Source organism: Spea bombifrons, chromosome 1, assembly GCF_027358695.1.
Source record: "Spea bombifrons isolate aSpeBom1 chromosome 1, aSpeBom1.2.pri, whole genome shotgun sequence".
Classification (NCBI taxonomy): domain Eukaryota; kingdom Metazoa; phylum Chordata; class Amphibia; order Anura; family Pelobatidae; genus Spea; species Spea bombifrons.
In genome coordinates this window covers 81,203,378-81,216,543 of record NC_071087.1, presented here as the reverse complement: position 1 = coordinate 81,216,543, position 13,166 = coordinate 81,203,378, and the positions used below count along the sequence as shown (strand labels likewise).

The 13,166-nt window shown below is 40.4% G+C and overlaps 1 protein-coding gene across 2 annotated transcripts in view; it reads left to right on the top strand.

The window, feature by feature from the left end:
* The window catches only part of HSD11B1L (hydroxysteroid 11-beta dehydrogenase 1 like), a 33,690-nt gene that overhangs the window by 2,123 nt on the left and 18,401 nt on the right, over positions 1-13,166 (top strand). The window contains exons 4-7 of one of the 2 annotated variants that reach the window (XM_053465488.1): positions 5,255-5,346; positions 5,473-5,566; positions 9,665-9,830; positions 11,153-11,248. In XM_053465488.1, the coding sequence (XP_053321463.1) occupies positions 5,255-5,346; positions 5,473-5,566; positions 9,665-9,830; positions 11,153-11,248 (448 nt within the window). Of the gene's footprint in view, positions 1-5,254; positions 5,347-5,472; positions 5,567-9,664; positions 9,831-11,152; positions 11,391-13,166 lie in introns of those variants that run through there. The other variant, XM_053465482.1, reaches the window with a different exon arrangement.

The window sequence follows — 13,166 nt, the reverse complement described above, 5'->3', positions numbered from 1 at the left end:
AGACCTCTTTACCTAATGTATCAGTTTGTATGAATGAAAAATGAACTATTAACATGTCTATTTTGAAAGCATTCTTTACAGCATTTTTCACACCTGCCTAACACTTATACACAGTGCTATACATTTTTTTTTTTTAGGCAAAAAGGCCTTTAAAAAAAAAAAAAATTTTGATCCTGTGGTATCAATGGATAGCTCTGGGTCCCTAGTTGATTAGGCTAAAAAAGTGACTTGATTATATAGACCGGACACTACCAAAATAAACTTAAAGCTATATATTAAATTAACCCAATAGGGTCAGGTAAAAAGTTATTAAAAACACGTTTTTTTAAAACCTGGGTTCTGGGACCCAGGGAAGATGTGTTTATTTGTATTCGTACAAACTTGTTTTTTTTAACAAAAAATGCCTGTTTCGTGCATTTGAACAAATCTCCGATAATCTGGTCGAGCCCAGATTAAACTGTTAAAAACAATTTGCAATGGTGTTAAGATTTTGTTAGGATTTGTCCATTCGTTTCCATGTGTATCTGCCAAGCTAAAAGCTGTTTCAACACCATTACAAGCCGTTTGGCGCTCCTTGATGTGGTAAATTGGGAAGGGACTGTGTATAGGAGGGTATATACCACTGACTGAAGATATGTAGAAGTAACAAAAAAAACCAAGAGGTGGTCTCAGTAATGATTATGGCCTGTGGGAGTTTTTCGTTATTTTTTTTTGCCAATCAGTATTTACAAGGGGAAGGGACAATCATTACATATATACGTGTGCTGATGCCCTTTTACCTTTTTGCTCATATACAACACTGCAAGTTAATTACTAAAGTGATAGTTTATTTTAGTGCAGAAAATTTACTGGTGTAGTGTACCAGAAGCTGTAGTGTACAGTCACACTGTGCGCAAGCCCAGTAGAATATGCAAGGGGGGATTCAGTCTGTCTGCCAGTACCTGTCCCATGCCCTGCTCTGTCTCTGCTGCTGCAGCTTAATTTCCTTCCTTGATGTGAGGGATACAATCTTTTTAAATTTTGTGTACCTTCTGTTTTCTTCATCACTGACCTTGGGCTTCAATAAAACAAAATGGAGGTTGGCACGTCACCCACTGAAACCAACACTGTCTTGTTCAGCCATACTTTTCAAAATCACCTTCTAATTTGTTTTGTCAATGAATATAGCAGCCACGGTATTCTGCCCATTCCTTGGAACTCTGTGGATTTCAGCATGTGTCTAAGGGTCACAAGAGTGAAAGGGCAGATTTTATGGGTTGCACAATCTAGTACATCATTGAAAAAAACATGAAGAAAATGTTAACATATTGTTAAATGAATTACTAAACAATATATTTATATAATATTGTTTTTTTATTTTTAAATTAATCTATGCAGGTTGGGAGAAGTGGGTACTTTTGTCAATCATCCCCTGTCCATGGTCCATTTTCCCCCCAATATTCAATATTGGAGCAGGTTTGTCAGTGGGTAATTGACTGCTCAGCTACAGTCTTTCTGCTCTTCCTGCACAGCTCAAACGTATCAGAAGATTAGAGTCCATGTCAAATTCACTTACCATTTTCACCTAGTTGAATAGAATACGGTGCCAGGTAAAGAGGCAAATCCACACCAAACAAAATTTAAGGGGCCCACTTGTTGTATGCATGAAAGTGCTCCTACAACTCCTGACACAGACAGGTTGCTTACACCAACTTGCCAGGGTAATTTTGCTTCTGGGTTGAATCCCCAATGCAATCAGTGAGCAGACCATGGAAGCTCAGAGATACCTTAGTAATTTTTACGTTTTAGTTTTCCTAGAAATTTGGGTTTTGTGGATCCCTATTAAAGTGCAACTATGAACCATAGTTATTGTCCAGCATTGCAGTTCTGCAACTATTATCTAGGAAAACCCAGTCATTTGGAACATTCATACAGTGACCCCCATCTGTTACCTTTGCATTTGTGCATAAAAATTGGATAGAAAGTTGGGTAAGATGTGTGGCATGCTTTGAATGATTTAGGCTAAAATAACGCATCTATTTTTGTAGAACTTTTTTGTTTTGGAACTCCTTAATTGATAGATCCAGTGGCATATTCTAATCGTCCTAGCAAGTTTACGTGGTGCTGCAATTCTTTAAAATAGCATCATATCCCATTGTGGAGGATGGCTAGGGAACTGCCTCAGGTCAGACCTAGGACAGCCCTCAGTCCTAGGTCTGACCAGAGGCAGACCTAGACCACGAAAACACCCCCTTAGTAGGTAGGAAAGGGGTCTACCTCACGGAAAGGAGAAGGAAGAGGGATAGAAAATATAGAGACTGAGGGGAGCACAGAGAGTGAACTAAGAGAGGGCCAAAGAAAGGAAGCAACGCTGAGAGTAGGAGCAAAGTAGAGTTTATTAATAGGGCTTTGAGACAACTGCATTATCATTTTGCAAGGTCTTTAAAGGCTTCCCTCAACTCCAGTTCCGGGTTCGGGATATATCTGTCATAGCATGACGATTTCCATCTTCCTAATCTCTTGACTATGTGCACCGGTATGTTGTTTTGAGGGGCTGCAGATATTGCCCCAATACAGAAGGATTGGCCCGAGAAGGAGTTGGGATTATAACCTAATTTTTGCGCTAGGCGATTCATGTATAACATGAAATCTGTCGTGATTAGGGGGTTCGTGGGGAAAGTTAGTAAAGTATTGGAGAGAGAGGCTGCCAAACACTTCAGTGCCTTAACCGGGCACCAGGCGTTAAGGGAAGGGAAATATGGGATTTGGAAGCCTGAACCTGTCTGGTGCATGTTGTTATGTGCCAGAAATAGGATAAAATAATCGGACTGCCACTGTAAATCTTTTGACCCTCAGGATTTGGGAGCTATTGGAATTTGACATGAACTCACCGGGTCTTAGAAAACCATAGAAAGCTGAGTAGATGGCGGCCTTTAGGATGATATTTGTGTGGGCTTCAAATGGAGCTGAATCTAACAGGTCGGACAGGGATATGAATACATCTCCATTGATAGGCAGCCCCTGTGGTCTGGTCCTTACTTATCCCTTTAAGTAATGCTTTAAGAGGGTATGCGCTGAGAATGGATGGCCTATCCGGGTGTGTTAGGGTTGAATGCCCGTTAGATGTAATTTTATTGTATTGGGGAAAGCTTCAGATTGGTGTGACAGAAAGTAGAGCTGAATGTAGGGAGAAAGGGGTCAGAGAGGCCGTAATCTCTAAGGAACTGAGTCAACAGGGCCCACCCTCTGTTTTAGGATCTGTTGCTGGGAGACAGGGAGCGGGTTATTAGCCTACCGGTATCAAGCAACAAAGGTGTCAATCTAGAACTAGAAGGTGGAATGGGGGCCCTGGTTCCCTGCTTTTCGACCAATGGCTGTTCCATGAAGGATATGTGCAGTATCAGGTTTATCTAACGTAAACATGACTGACTGGGCTGCCCAAAGGTGGCCCCATAGAGAGGCTGCCACCACAAAGGGGTAGATGTTGAATAATGAGGAGATGTCCCTCCACCTAAGGATAGACAATACCTCTGCAGGCCAACTCTGTGCCCGGATCTAGGGAATACTGACCTCAGGGGGGCTTCAGATCTACCCTGGGGTATGATTCTCATTGCGAAATTGAGGGAACCTAGAAGGGATTGCAGATCATGTCGGGAGCACGACCTGCCCCTGGCTGCCGAACATACTTTAACCCTGATCTGTTCTAATTTTGCGGAGAAGGAATGCTGGTCTGTAGGGTTAGGGAATCTAGACTAACCCTCTAACAATTCCAAGGAGGTAGCAGGACCTGAGGTTTTTATGTTGCGAAACTGGGATCTGCAGCTCATGAAAAACCCCAAGTAACTTGAGCAAGCTAGTATGTGGTATCCCAGGAGGTCCAATGTGCAGGTGCCACAGGGAGGGATGAAAAAGCAGGAATTTAAAGGCGTCAGAGATGTCAGATAGGAATTATAACAATTACAGATGATCTATATGAGTTACTAGCATTGGTAGCATTGGTTGCCAAACACTTCTTCAGACTGATAGGACAAGGCATCTATAGCCAAAAAGAGGTTTTTGGCTAGGACAAGATCGCAGTGGAGTGAACCGGATTTTTGCATCTTTTTCATCTCACCCATGCCTTCTGGAGGTTTTCCTTAAATCTATAAGAAGTGACAATAGCAAAATCTAGGAATAATCTACTATAATCGGTAGTGCTGCCAATCCAATCAAAGATTAATCGATCAGTGGTTCGTAGGTTTCTGGGAAGATTTTTCGGGTTCATCATTAAAAGAACATTTGGGAATTTTATGAGTGGACTACTAGTGTCTGGAGAGTCATGGGATAAAACAATAAGAACCAAGCTCTCATCAGGTTCTCCTCCCTCCCCTCCTATGCAGACTACACAAGTCTCAGATGATCTTTGACTCTCAATCTCTACCGATTAAGAGCAATTTCAGCAACCTTCAGCAAGTTGCATCTCTCTGGCATACACAATGATAGCCTAAGAGTCAGATACAATACATACACACCAGGAAGTGATTTGAATAATTACATACACAGGCAGAACATTCTCAGGGTTATTCTACACAGAATATTTAGGATGTTTCTGGACCATCCTCCAGACACATCAGTGGAACTGAAGAGAGCACGCTGAGCACTGCAACCTTGTGGTTTATATACTAATCTGCCTATAGCTGTCATTTGCTGCTTCCACAGCGTTTTCCTGCTAGTGGAAGTGATGGCAGAACTGCTATAAGAAAAAAATATGGTATGTATACAAATCTACCTAACATATATATCATGAGGAAAGGGTTCTTGAATTCCTTTTCTCAGGATTTTCATTATAAATCCTCATTAATATGTTATGCTCTAATTAATTGATGAATTTAGTCATGCTTAAAATCTCTGACCGAGACAATATATTTGATTGGGTAGTTATTTGTGGGGGACTAGAGCACAGATTCTGTGCATTTTAATATACCCTTTGGAGTACCTTAATTACATATGGTGATTGTATTTCATACAAAGGAGTAAATATTTTAGTATTTATTTATTGCGCAGAAGTTTGGTAAAAGCTAGTAGTGGTACTCAGCAGTGTTTAAATCATATATGCATACAGACATACACACACCACATATATCTGTATATGTGTGTGTGTGTGTAGGTTTTAGTAATGGATTCATATATACAAGATATGTGTATATATACTGAAAAAAACAAAATTAGAAAAAAGCAATATATTTTAGTGTTTCAATAAAAATAGTTTTGTAACTTCTTATTTTCCTCTTCACAGGTGGCTTAGATTACCTGGTGTTAAATCACATTGGCGCCACCCCATTCAAGTTGTGGGAGGGAGATGTCAATCATACACGCTGGTTAATGGAGGTATGTGTGATGTTTAGCTTCAGTCAAATACAAGAGCTGCCTTGTAGTTTACACTCTTTGGAACTTGCTCACATATTTGGTTTTTCCTTCTCCATATTGGATCAACTTTTTTGTCCTTAATTTCAGGTAAATTTTCTGAGCTATGTCGACCTTGCTTCTGTTGCGTTACCCTACCTGACCCAATCAAAAGGCTCCATCATTGTCTTATCGTCCATGGCAGGTAAAAGAATCCTCTGTTTTAATGGTGATATGTTTAAAAATAGGGGATAGTATGGCTCGATGGCTTGATCAGGCAGACTACTTACTTAGATTGCCAGGTTATTAGGTACGCCAGTAGAGACAAGAAGGTGTAACATCATATTCTCGTACCCCGAATTCTATTATTTATTTTTACTATTTATTATTTTTACTTCTATGCCCATGTTGTCTTTGTTTCTTTAGAAATTTGGCATGTAAAAAAGTTTAATTTTAATGTTATATTTGGTTATGTCTCATTGTTACTTTTGTTAGTTTTTACATTTTCCTTTGTCAATATTAATATATTATATAATATTCCCTTCTAACCCCTATAGGTGTTATGTGTCTTCCTCAACCTCAGGTTCTCTATCAGAGACCTGGGAGTTTGAGGGTTCTGCGCAGTATCTTAGCTGTTCCTAGCACTGCACTCTTCTGGATAGAGTGTTTTGATGTTGTTCCTAGAATCTGTTGGGGCCACTCTCCCAGCTTAGGAGTCATAGCCCAGAGTGCACCTATGGCCACTGGAACAACTTTGGCTCTTTTCTAGCTTCTTCCTGATGTTCTTGTCACTTGGCACCACTACATCTATCACCACCACTTTCCTCTACTACCACGATGTTGGGTTGATTGGCCAGTACCGGCTTGGCCGTCTGGATCAAGAAGTCCAACAGGATTTCAGCCCCGTTGTCCTCCACAACCTTTTGGGGAATCTCGCATTTGGACTTGGGAGGCTTTAGCCCATATTCCATGCAGATGTTCCTATACACAATGCCAGCTGCTTGGTTGCACCGTTCAGTGTACAATGTTCCTGCGAGTATCTTACAGTCTGATACTTTGTGTTGGACTGTCTCAGAGGCTACTCTTTTCCTGCAACCTGGGTCCTATCTGGTGAATTAGATGCCTGGCTCTATGGATCTGGTACTTAGTGCCTGCTCTTTTGCTGCCATTATCAGTGCCTCAGTGCTGCCTTTGAGACCAGCCCTGTGTGTGGCATTGAGTCATAGGCTTTCCTGTAGTCAATCCAGGCTGGGCTCAGGCAGGTATGTCTAGATTTTTGAGTCTTGGGTGACTGCTCTGTCTATGAGCAACTAGTGCTTGCAGCCTCTGGTGGTGTTCCCTATGCCATTCTGAGCTGTGTTCATGTACTGGCCTATGTGGTCCTGTAGCTTGGTGGCTATGATGACTGATAAGACTTTCTATGTTGTGGGGAGGCAGTATTGGCTGGTAGTTGGAGGGTGGTTTACACTTATGAGGGTCTTTTATGATCAGCACTGTCCTTGTGTTAGCCACTCTGAGTGGGCACATGTTGCTAGCAGGTGGTTCATCTGTCCTGCCAGGCATTGATGTACTGCTGTCAGTTTCTTCAGTCAGTATGGACCATGTCTGGGACAGGTCCTTTTGAGCTCTTCATGTTGTTGACTACATGTTGGATGTTTGCTACTGTGATGGTGACTGGTTCCTGTACTGGGAGAATGCTGTGGTCTACTCTAAGGTCCTGCAGCCACTTTGCATTGGTGTTATGTGTTATTTAATTTTCTCATATCTCCTCCCAGTATCACCCAGTTTCTGCTGAGGGTGGTTCTGATGTTCATGTGTTATTGCACTGCAATTCAGAGTACACCTTGGAAGGTCCTTTGGAGAACAGAGCATTTATCTTTTTGGCTTCTGTTTTTCTAGTGTACCTCCTTTGTCTGGTAGCCAGTGCTCTGAGCCTTTGTTTAGCAGTCTCTAGAGCTTCGGATGGAGTTATATCCTTGTATTTTTCCAGTAGGCAAGTCGTCTTCTTAATCTTCACACCCTTCAGTAGTTCTACCAGCTGGCTAACTTCTCTCTGTGATGCTTCTGATCGTATCTTGCATGGAGGGTATGTTCTCTTGACCTACCATTACACCAATATGGGCTTTTATGACATCACATTCTAAATACATAGACATTAATATGTGATTGGTCCCCCATTGCAGCTAAAACAGCTTCCACTCTTCTGGGAAGGCTCCACAAGAGTTTGGAGTGTTTCTGTGGGAATTTTGTGCCCATTCATCCAGTAGATCATTTGGAGGTCAGGCACTGATGTTGGACGAGAAGGCCTTGCAATCTCCATTCCAGTTCATCCCAAAGGTGTTCCATGGGATTGAGGTCAGGCCTTTGTGCAGGCCACTGTGCAGACTTGACCGTGTTGTTTTATGTATTTGTATTTAGTGTTCCCTTTAATTTATTAGGTTTTGTTCAATAAATAAGTGTTATTTATAATTATGTGATTTTATTCTTTGAATGTTTTTGTTTGTGTGATTTAGGAAAATTTCCTCTGCAAATGTATCGTATCTCTTATATCACTTCCTGTGATGTAACGCATGTTGACTTAATTATGCAAATTAGCATGGCCGGTATTTTTTTTGCAAGAAAAGTGGCAACCCTACTCGATAGATGCATTCAGAAATACTGAAAACCCACCCCAGGTTGCAGTATGACTGCTCCAGAGAACTTTCACAAGCGCCACTGCGAGAGTTTTTGCCTCTCGCATTATAGCGGTATCCTTTAAAACAATAAACGAGTTCTCAAGAGAATCTCTCCAGACCCTCCTGAGAACTCTGAGCTCCCCCTGCAGGTTGAATTCAAGTACTGCATTCAACCATGCAAATCAATGGAGCCCTGCTTTCTAATTGCAACGTAAAATATTAAAAAGAAATGGAAAAAAGTTAAAAGAAATAAAACATTGGTAACATTTAAAAATATTTATGCAGTGTCACCATCAGGGGAACCATCCAGTTGCAACAAAATGTTGCGTCGAAAATATAAAAAAAGAATAATGTTATTCATGTTTTATGTTCAAGTGTTACAATTAGTGCTCTGTCTTCCTAAAAATGCTTGCATGGAAAGCTGTAGCACGCTAGCATTTCAAATACCCATGGGATGACCAGTTTAAAAAAATGTATGGTTAGATGGGGTAAATTGAATTGGCCGGGTTCAAAGATGTCCCAAATAGGACATAGGGGCAGACTGATCAAATAAAAAAAGATGGACCTCCCAAATGTGGCCTTTTAGCCCCCAAACAACCTGCCAAACCAATGCATGAGTGGTATCACTGTACTCCAGGATGTTGCTGAACACATATTGGGGTGTTATTTGCAATTAACATATACCAAGGACTGTAAATTAATGCCTAAAGTACAATGTGTGTGAAAAACAACACACAAAAAATGTCAAGGTTTGTCAAGGTTTGTGGTAGACTGGAAAGATTTTAAATACCACCATTTTAAATAACCTGGGTGTTTATAGTTTGATGGGGCAAACTGAATTAGCCGGGTTCAAAGATGTCCCAAATTGGGGCAGAAAGACTAGATGTCAAGTTTCAAGTTAAAAAAAGGGAAACTTCCCCAATGGGGCCTTTTACCTCTCAAGCAACCCAACAAACCCATGCATGGGGTGATCACTGTACTCGTGTTGGTGAACACATATTGGGCTGTTGTTTGACAAGGACATATACCAGGAGTTCTAAATTTCTACCTGAAATAGAATTTGTGTAAAAAAAACAAAAACAAAAAAAAAAACATTACTGCCACAAAATTTGGCAAAGGCTGGTGGTAGAACTTGTGCATGGATAGGGTTAAAATACCAACATTTGAAATATCTTGGGGTGTCTAGTTTTCAAAGAAATATGGAACAAATGTTTTGAAATAGGAAAACGGTACTTGTACTTGTTGCCCTATAACTTGCAAAAAACACCAAAACATGGGGTATTTCTAAACTCTATTTAGCAGGTTTTTTTCATTAGCTTTTGTAGATGAGTAAAATATTTTTCAAATAAAATTGAGAAAAAGTGCTTTATTATTAGGAAATTAGTTGATATGATAAAAAAAATGGTATATGAAAAAAGCTCTTCTTGTTCTGAAAAGCCCCCCAATATATAACTTGGGTATACTAAATCAGAGAGAAGAAAATTACAGCTAAACATTAGCACCGCAGAAATGTTAAAACAGCCTCAGGTATAAAGGGTACAAAAAAGAAAAAAAAATCCCGTTCTTAAAGGGTTGATGCATAGAAAACAAATCATCGATTTTATGAGTATTCACTTCTTCCACTGTAGGAAAAGTCCCCATTCCATATGCAGGACCATATGCTGCATCTAAATTTGCACTGGAAGGATTCTTTGGAGCCCTAAGACACGAGCTTACCATGCAAGACATACCTGTGTCCATTACACTCTGTATCCTGGGCCTAATTAATACAGAGTCTGCCATGGAAAAAGTAAAGTAAGTAGTGGATTAACTTACTTTTTTGCTTTTTCGTTGGAAAAGCATCAGGTGTTGGGCCTCGTTTTTTTATGCTTTGTGTTTGTTAAAGTCTAAGGATATGTGCAGCTCAGGGGCGTACCTAGAATATTTGAAGCAGCCTAACTGTGTCACCTATGCCACTGAAGCAGCCTAACTGTGCCACTTCTGCCACTAAAGCAGCCTAACTGTGCCACGTCTTCCACTAAAGCAGCATAGCTGTGCCAACTCTGCCCCAAAGCAACCTGCCTGTGCCAACTCTACCCTTGAATCAACCTGCCTTTGCCAACTCTGCCCCTGAAACAGCCTGTCTGTGTCATTTCTGCCCCTAAACACTAAATTACTAACTTCATTCATTCACTCACACGTTCACTCTCCCGCACTGCCTTACCTCTCTTGCTGATTTCCCTGGTCCGGGGGCCGGCTGTGCAGATTTCTATGCAGCCTAACATGGGCCTAATGTGCGCAGGCGCCCCAGCAGTAAGCTGTGGGCCCGTGTTAGATGGCTGTCCGGGCACCCTCCTAATGAGTGACACCCGAGGCGGATCGCCTCCCTTTAGGTACGCTACTGGTGCAGCTGTCAAAGATAGCTAATTTTCAGTGATGTTCACTCATCTCCCTTGCAATAAGAAGAGCATACTCAAATAAAATGAGGAGGGCTCTAAAACAAGTTTCCAAAACTGATTTAGAGTTAGGTCAGGCATATATTTGCACTTATTCGAATTTAGGACATGCAGGACATAAGGACATAAAAAGTCTGGAGATTACTTAAAAATATACTACAAAGTACGCAGAGTATTTAGTGACTCTCGAAGGTTCACCAGTACAAAGGATTTATTGGTGTACCTGTGTTACTGGAGGACCCTAATTTTCATGTCCTACACCTCATTTCATTCATGGTGTGTCATAGATCAATATCTTTGTGCAGGGCACAGTAAGTATTTTGCCTCAGTTCCCTGCAGAGTATAAAGCAATTTACTATGCTCTAGAGAGCAAAAAAGGAGATATGTTTAATGATATACCTATATGTATAGTGCTACTGAATTTTTACAATGAAATCCAGGTAAATTTTCAATGCTTTATCTATGATTCCAAAAAGTCACACCAAAGGAGCAGGATATATAAGCTCTATTTTGGTGTATTGAAAAAGGAAACCCACCACTGCTGCATGGTAAATGGGTTGTAAGGCTGCAGAACAGGTGCCACCCATTATGTTTAGGCCCTATTGCTTTTGTTATGCCTGTGAGAGCAGGTCAGACTAAGTATACCTAGCTATTCTCATACTATTTGTTCTCTTTCTCCAGAGATAAGGTCACAATGCCTGTGTATCCTGCCCAGGATGCTGCATTGGCTGTGATAAACGCTGGGGCCAGCCGTGTGCACGAGATGTATTATCCCTGGTATGTAAGGCCTGCGTGTTTCTTCCGGGATTGGTTCCCACAGATCAGAGACTGGATCTTGTTGAGCAGCTACCATTACAAACCATGAGATCAGGAGGCAGCAGTGTAAACCAGCCTCCACGCAAGATAAGCGATTGTTGTCTGCTAGTCTTAACAGAGGCAAAACTACTTATATGCCGAATTTGCATTCTTGTGTCCTTTTCACAGACCACGGCCACTCTTTCCTGTCTTTTCTGATCCCGCAAGGGGAGAAACAGGTGTTCTGTATTTTTAGTAAGCACTGGCAATTTAGCTTTGGCAACACTGGCAGGCTACCTCCTTGTTTTGAAAATTAGCTAAGGTAGAAATCACTACCTTTTTGAAACATTTAGTCACTAGATGGAGGTGTAAAGCCTGGCTATATACAGAACCTGTGTAATTTTAGTTTCACCTGTTTCGAAACACATATGATTAACTAATTACTTTTATTATTTGTTTTTTTCATACATGGTTACAAGTAAACATTAAGTTTTAATACAGTATTTAAGCAAGTCTCCTTGCTTTACCTATTAGTATTGATCGGTGAGGATGCTTCCTAGTTGTCTGTTTTATCCTAGTTGTCTGTTATTTTTGCCAAATATCTGATTATTAGTTTTACAAAACAAATACTGTAAAAGTGCGCATAGAACATGCAAGATCAGCGTATATCAGCAATATAGTTCAACATGTTGTGTAGTTTAAATAAAGACACATTCCACATGTCTATCCGAGTATTATTCGATTATTTTGTTATTTATCCGATAACATAAACAAAGGTGTGAAATATTTTTAAAACAAAAAGAAACACAGACTAATAAGCTTAAATACAGATGAAGATCACGGCATGCAAAACTTGGGAGGCCCAATGAGCTGGATATTCCAGATTTTCATTTTCCTTAATTAATGAGAGAAGTTAAAGATAAGGGGAGTCACATGGGATTTAAAATTGTGTGCTATAAGAATGTTTGCTACAATAAGTAGAACAATTTTACATGTTTTAAATAGCATGTGCTCCGAAAAATTCAAGATCGTATGCTTTGGGTCTGCCTGAACTGAGATAAGTAATAACACTCTTTCCCAAAACGACTTTAACCTTGGGTATGCCCACCATATGTGATACATTGAACCCTCAGCATCACACCAACGCCAACAAGGTTTTGAACATGCACTATAATTCTTGGCCAACCTCAAGGGCACAAAATGGCACCTTCCAATTGATCTCCCAGTGTCCTGAAAATCTAGGTACCTCTGCCATGTTCTTTAAGGCTTTACCCGACGGTGCTTCATTATAGTTATGGTTAATTTCTTTGGTACCATATAAGCTAAGTATCTAAATTCTTGTCCACAAAGTAAAATGTCATAAGAAAGCGATATTGGATCCTTTGATGTATTTCTATTTAGCTCTTTAATAAAACCATGTGTGGCTGGCCTTGTAAGTAATGTTCCCTTTGGTATAAATGTTTGTAACACATGCTTAACTCTTGGACAGAGTCTCAGATATGTAACACATTCTCAGTAGTTTCTAATATACCAGAGACAATAGGTGTCTCCTAATGAGGTTTCCACACCGCTTCATGAAGGTTAGCTAGTGGCGTTTCTAAAGTACCAGCCTGAGCCGCTTTGGCTATTTTAGCCACCTGGTGTTAAGCTATTAGATTAGGGACCTCCAATTTCCCCCTCAGTCTATGTCTATATAACATGTTAGTGTTGCTCTGCTGTCAGGCAATATATAGTTATTAATTGTTTCCTTGTATTGCATTAAACAAGACCTGTCGACTAAGAGTGGTGTTGCTCGGAAAAAAAAAGCATTAGCTTAGGAAGTACATTCATTTTGATGCAGTGACCTCAAGCAATGACTCTAGGATAGTTATTTTTTATCGTAATTAATGATTTTGTTAAT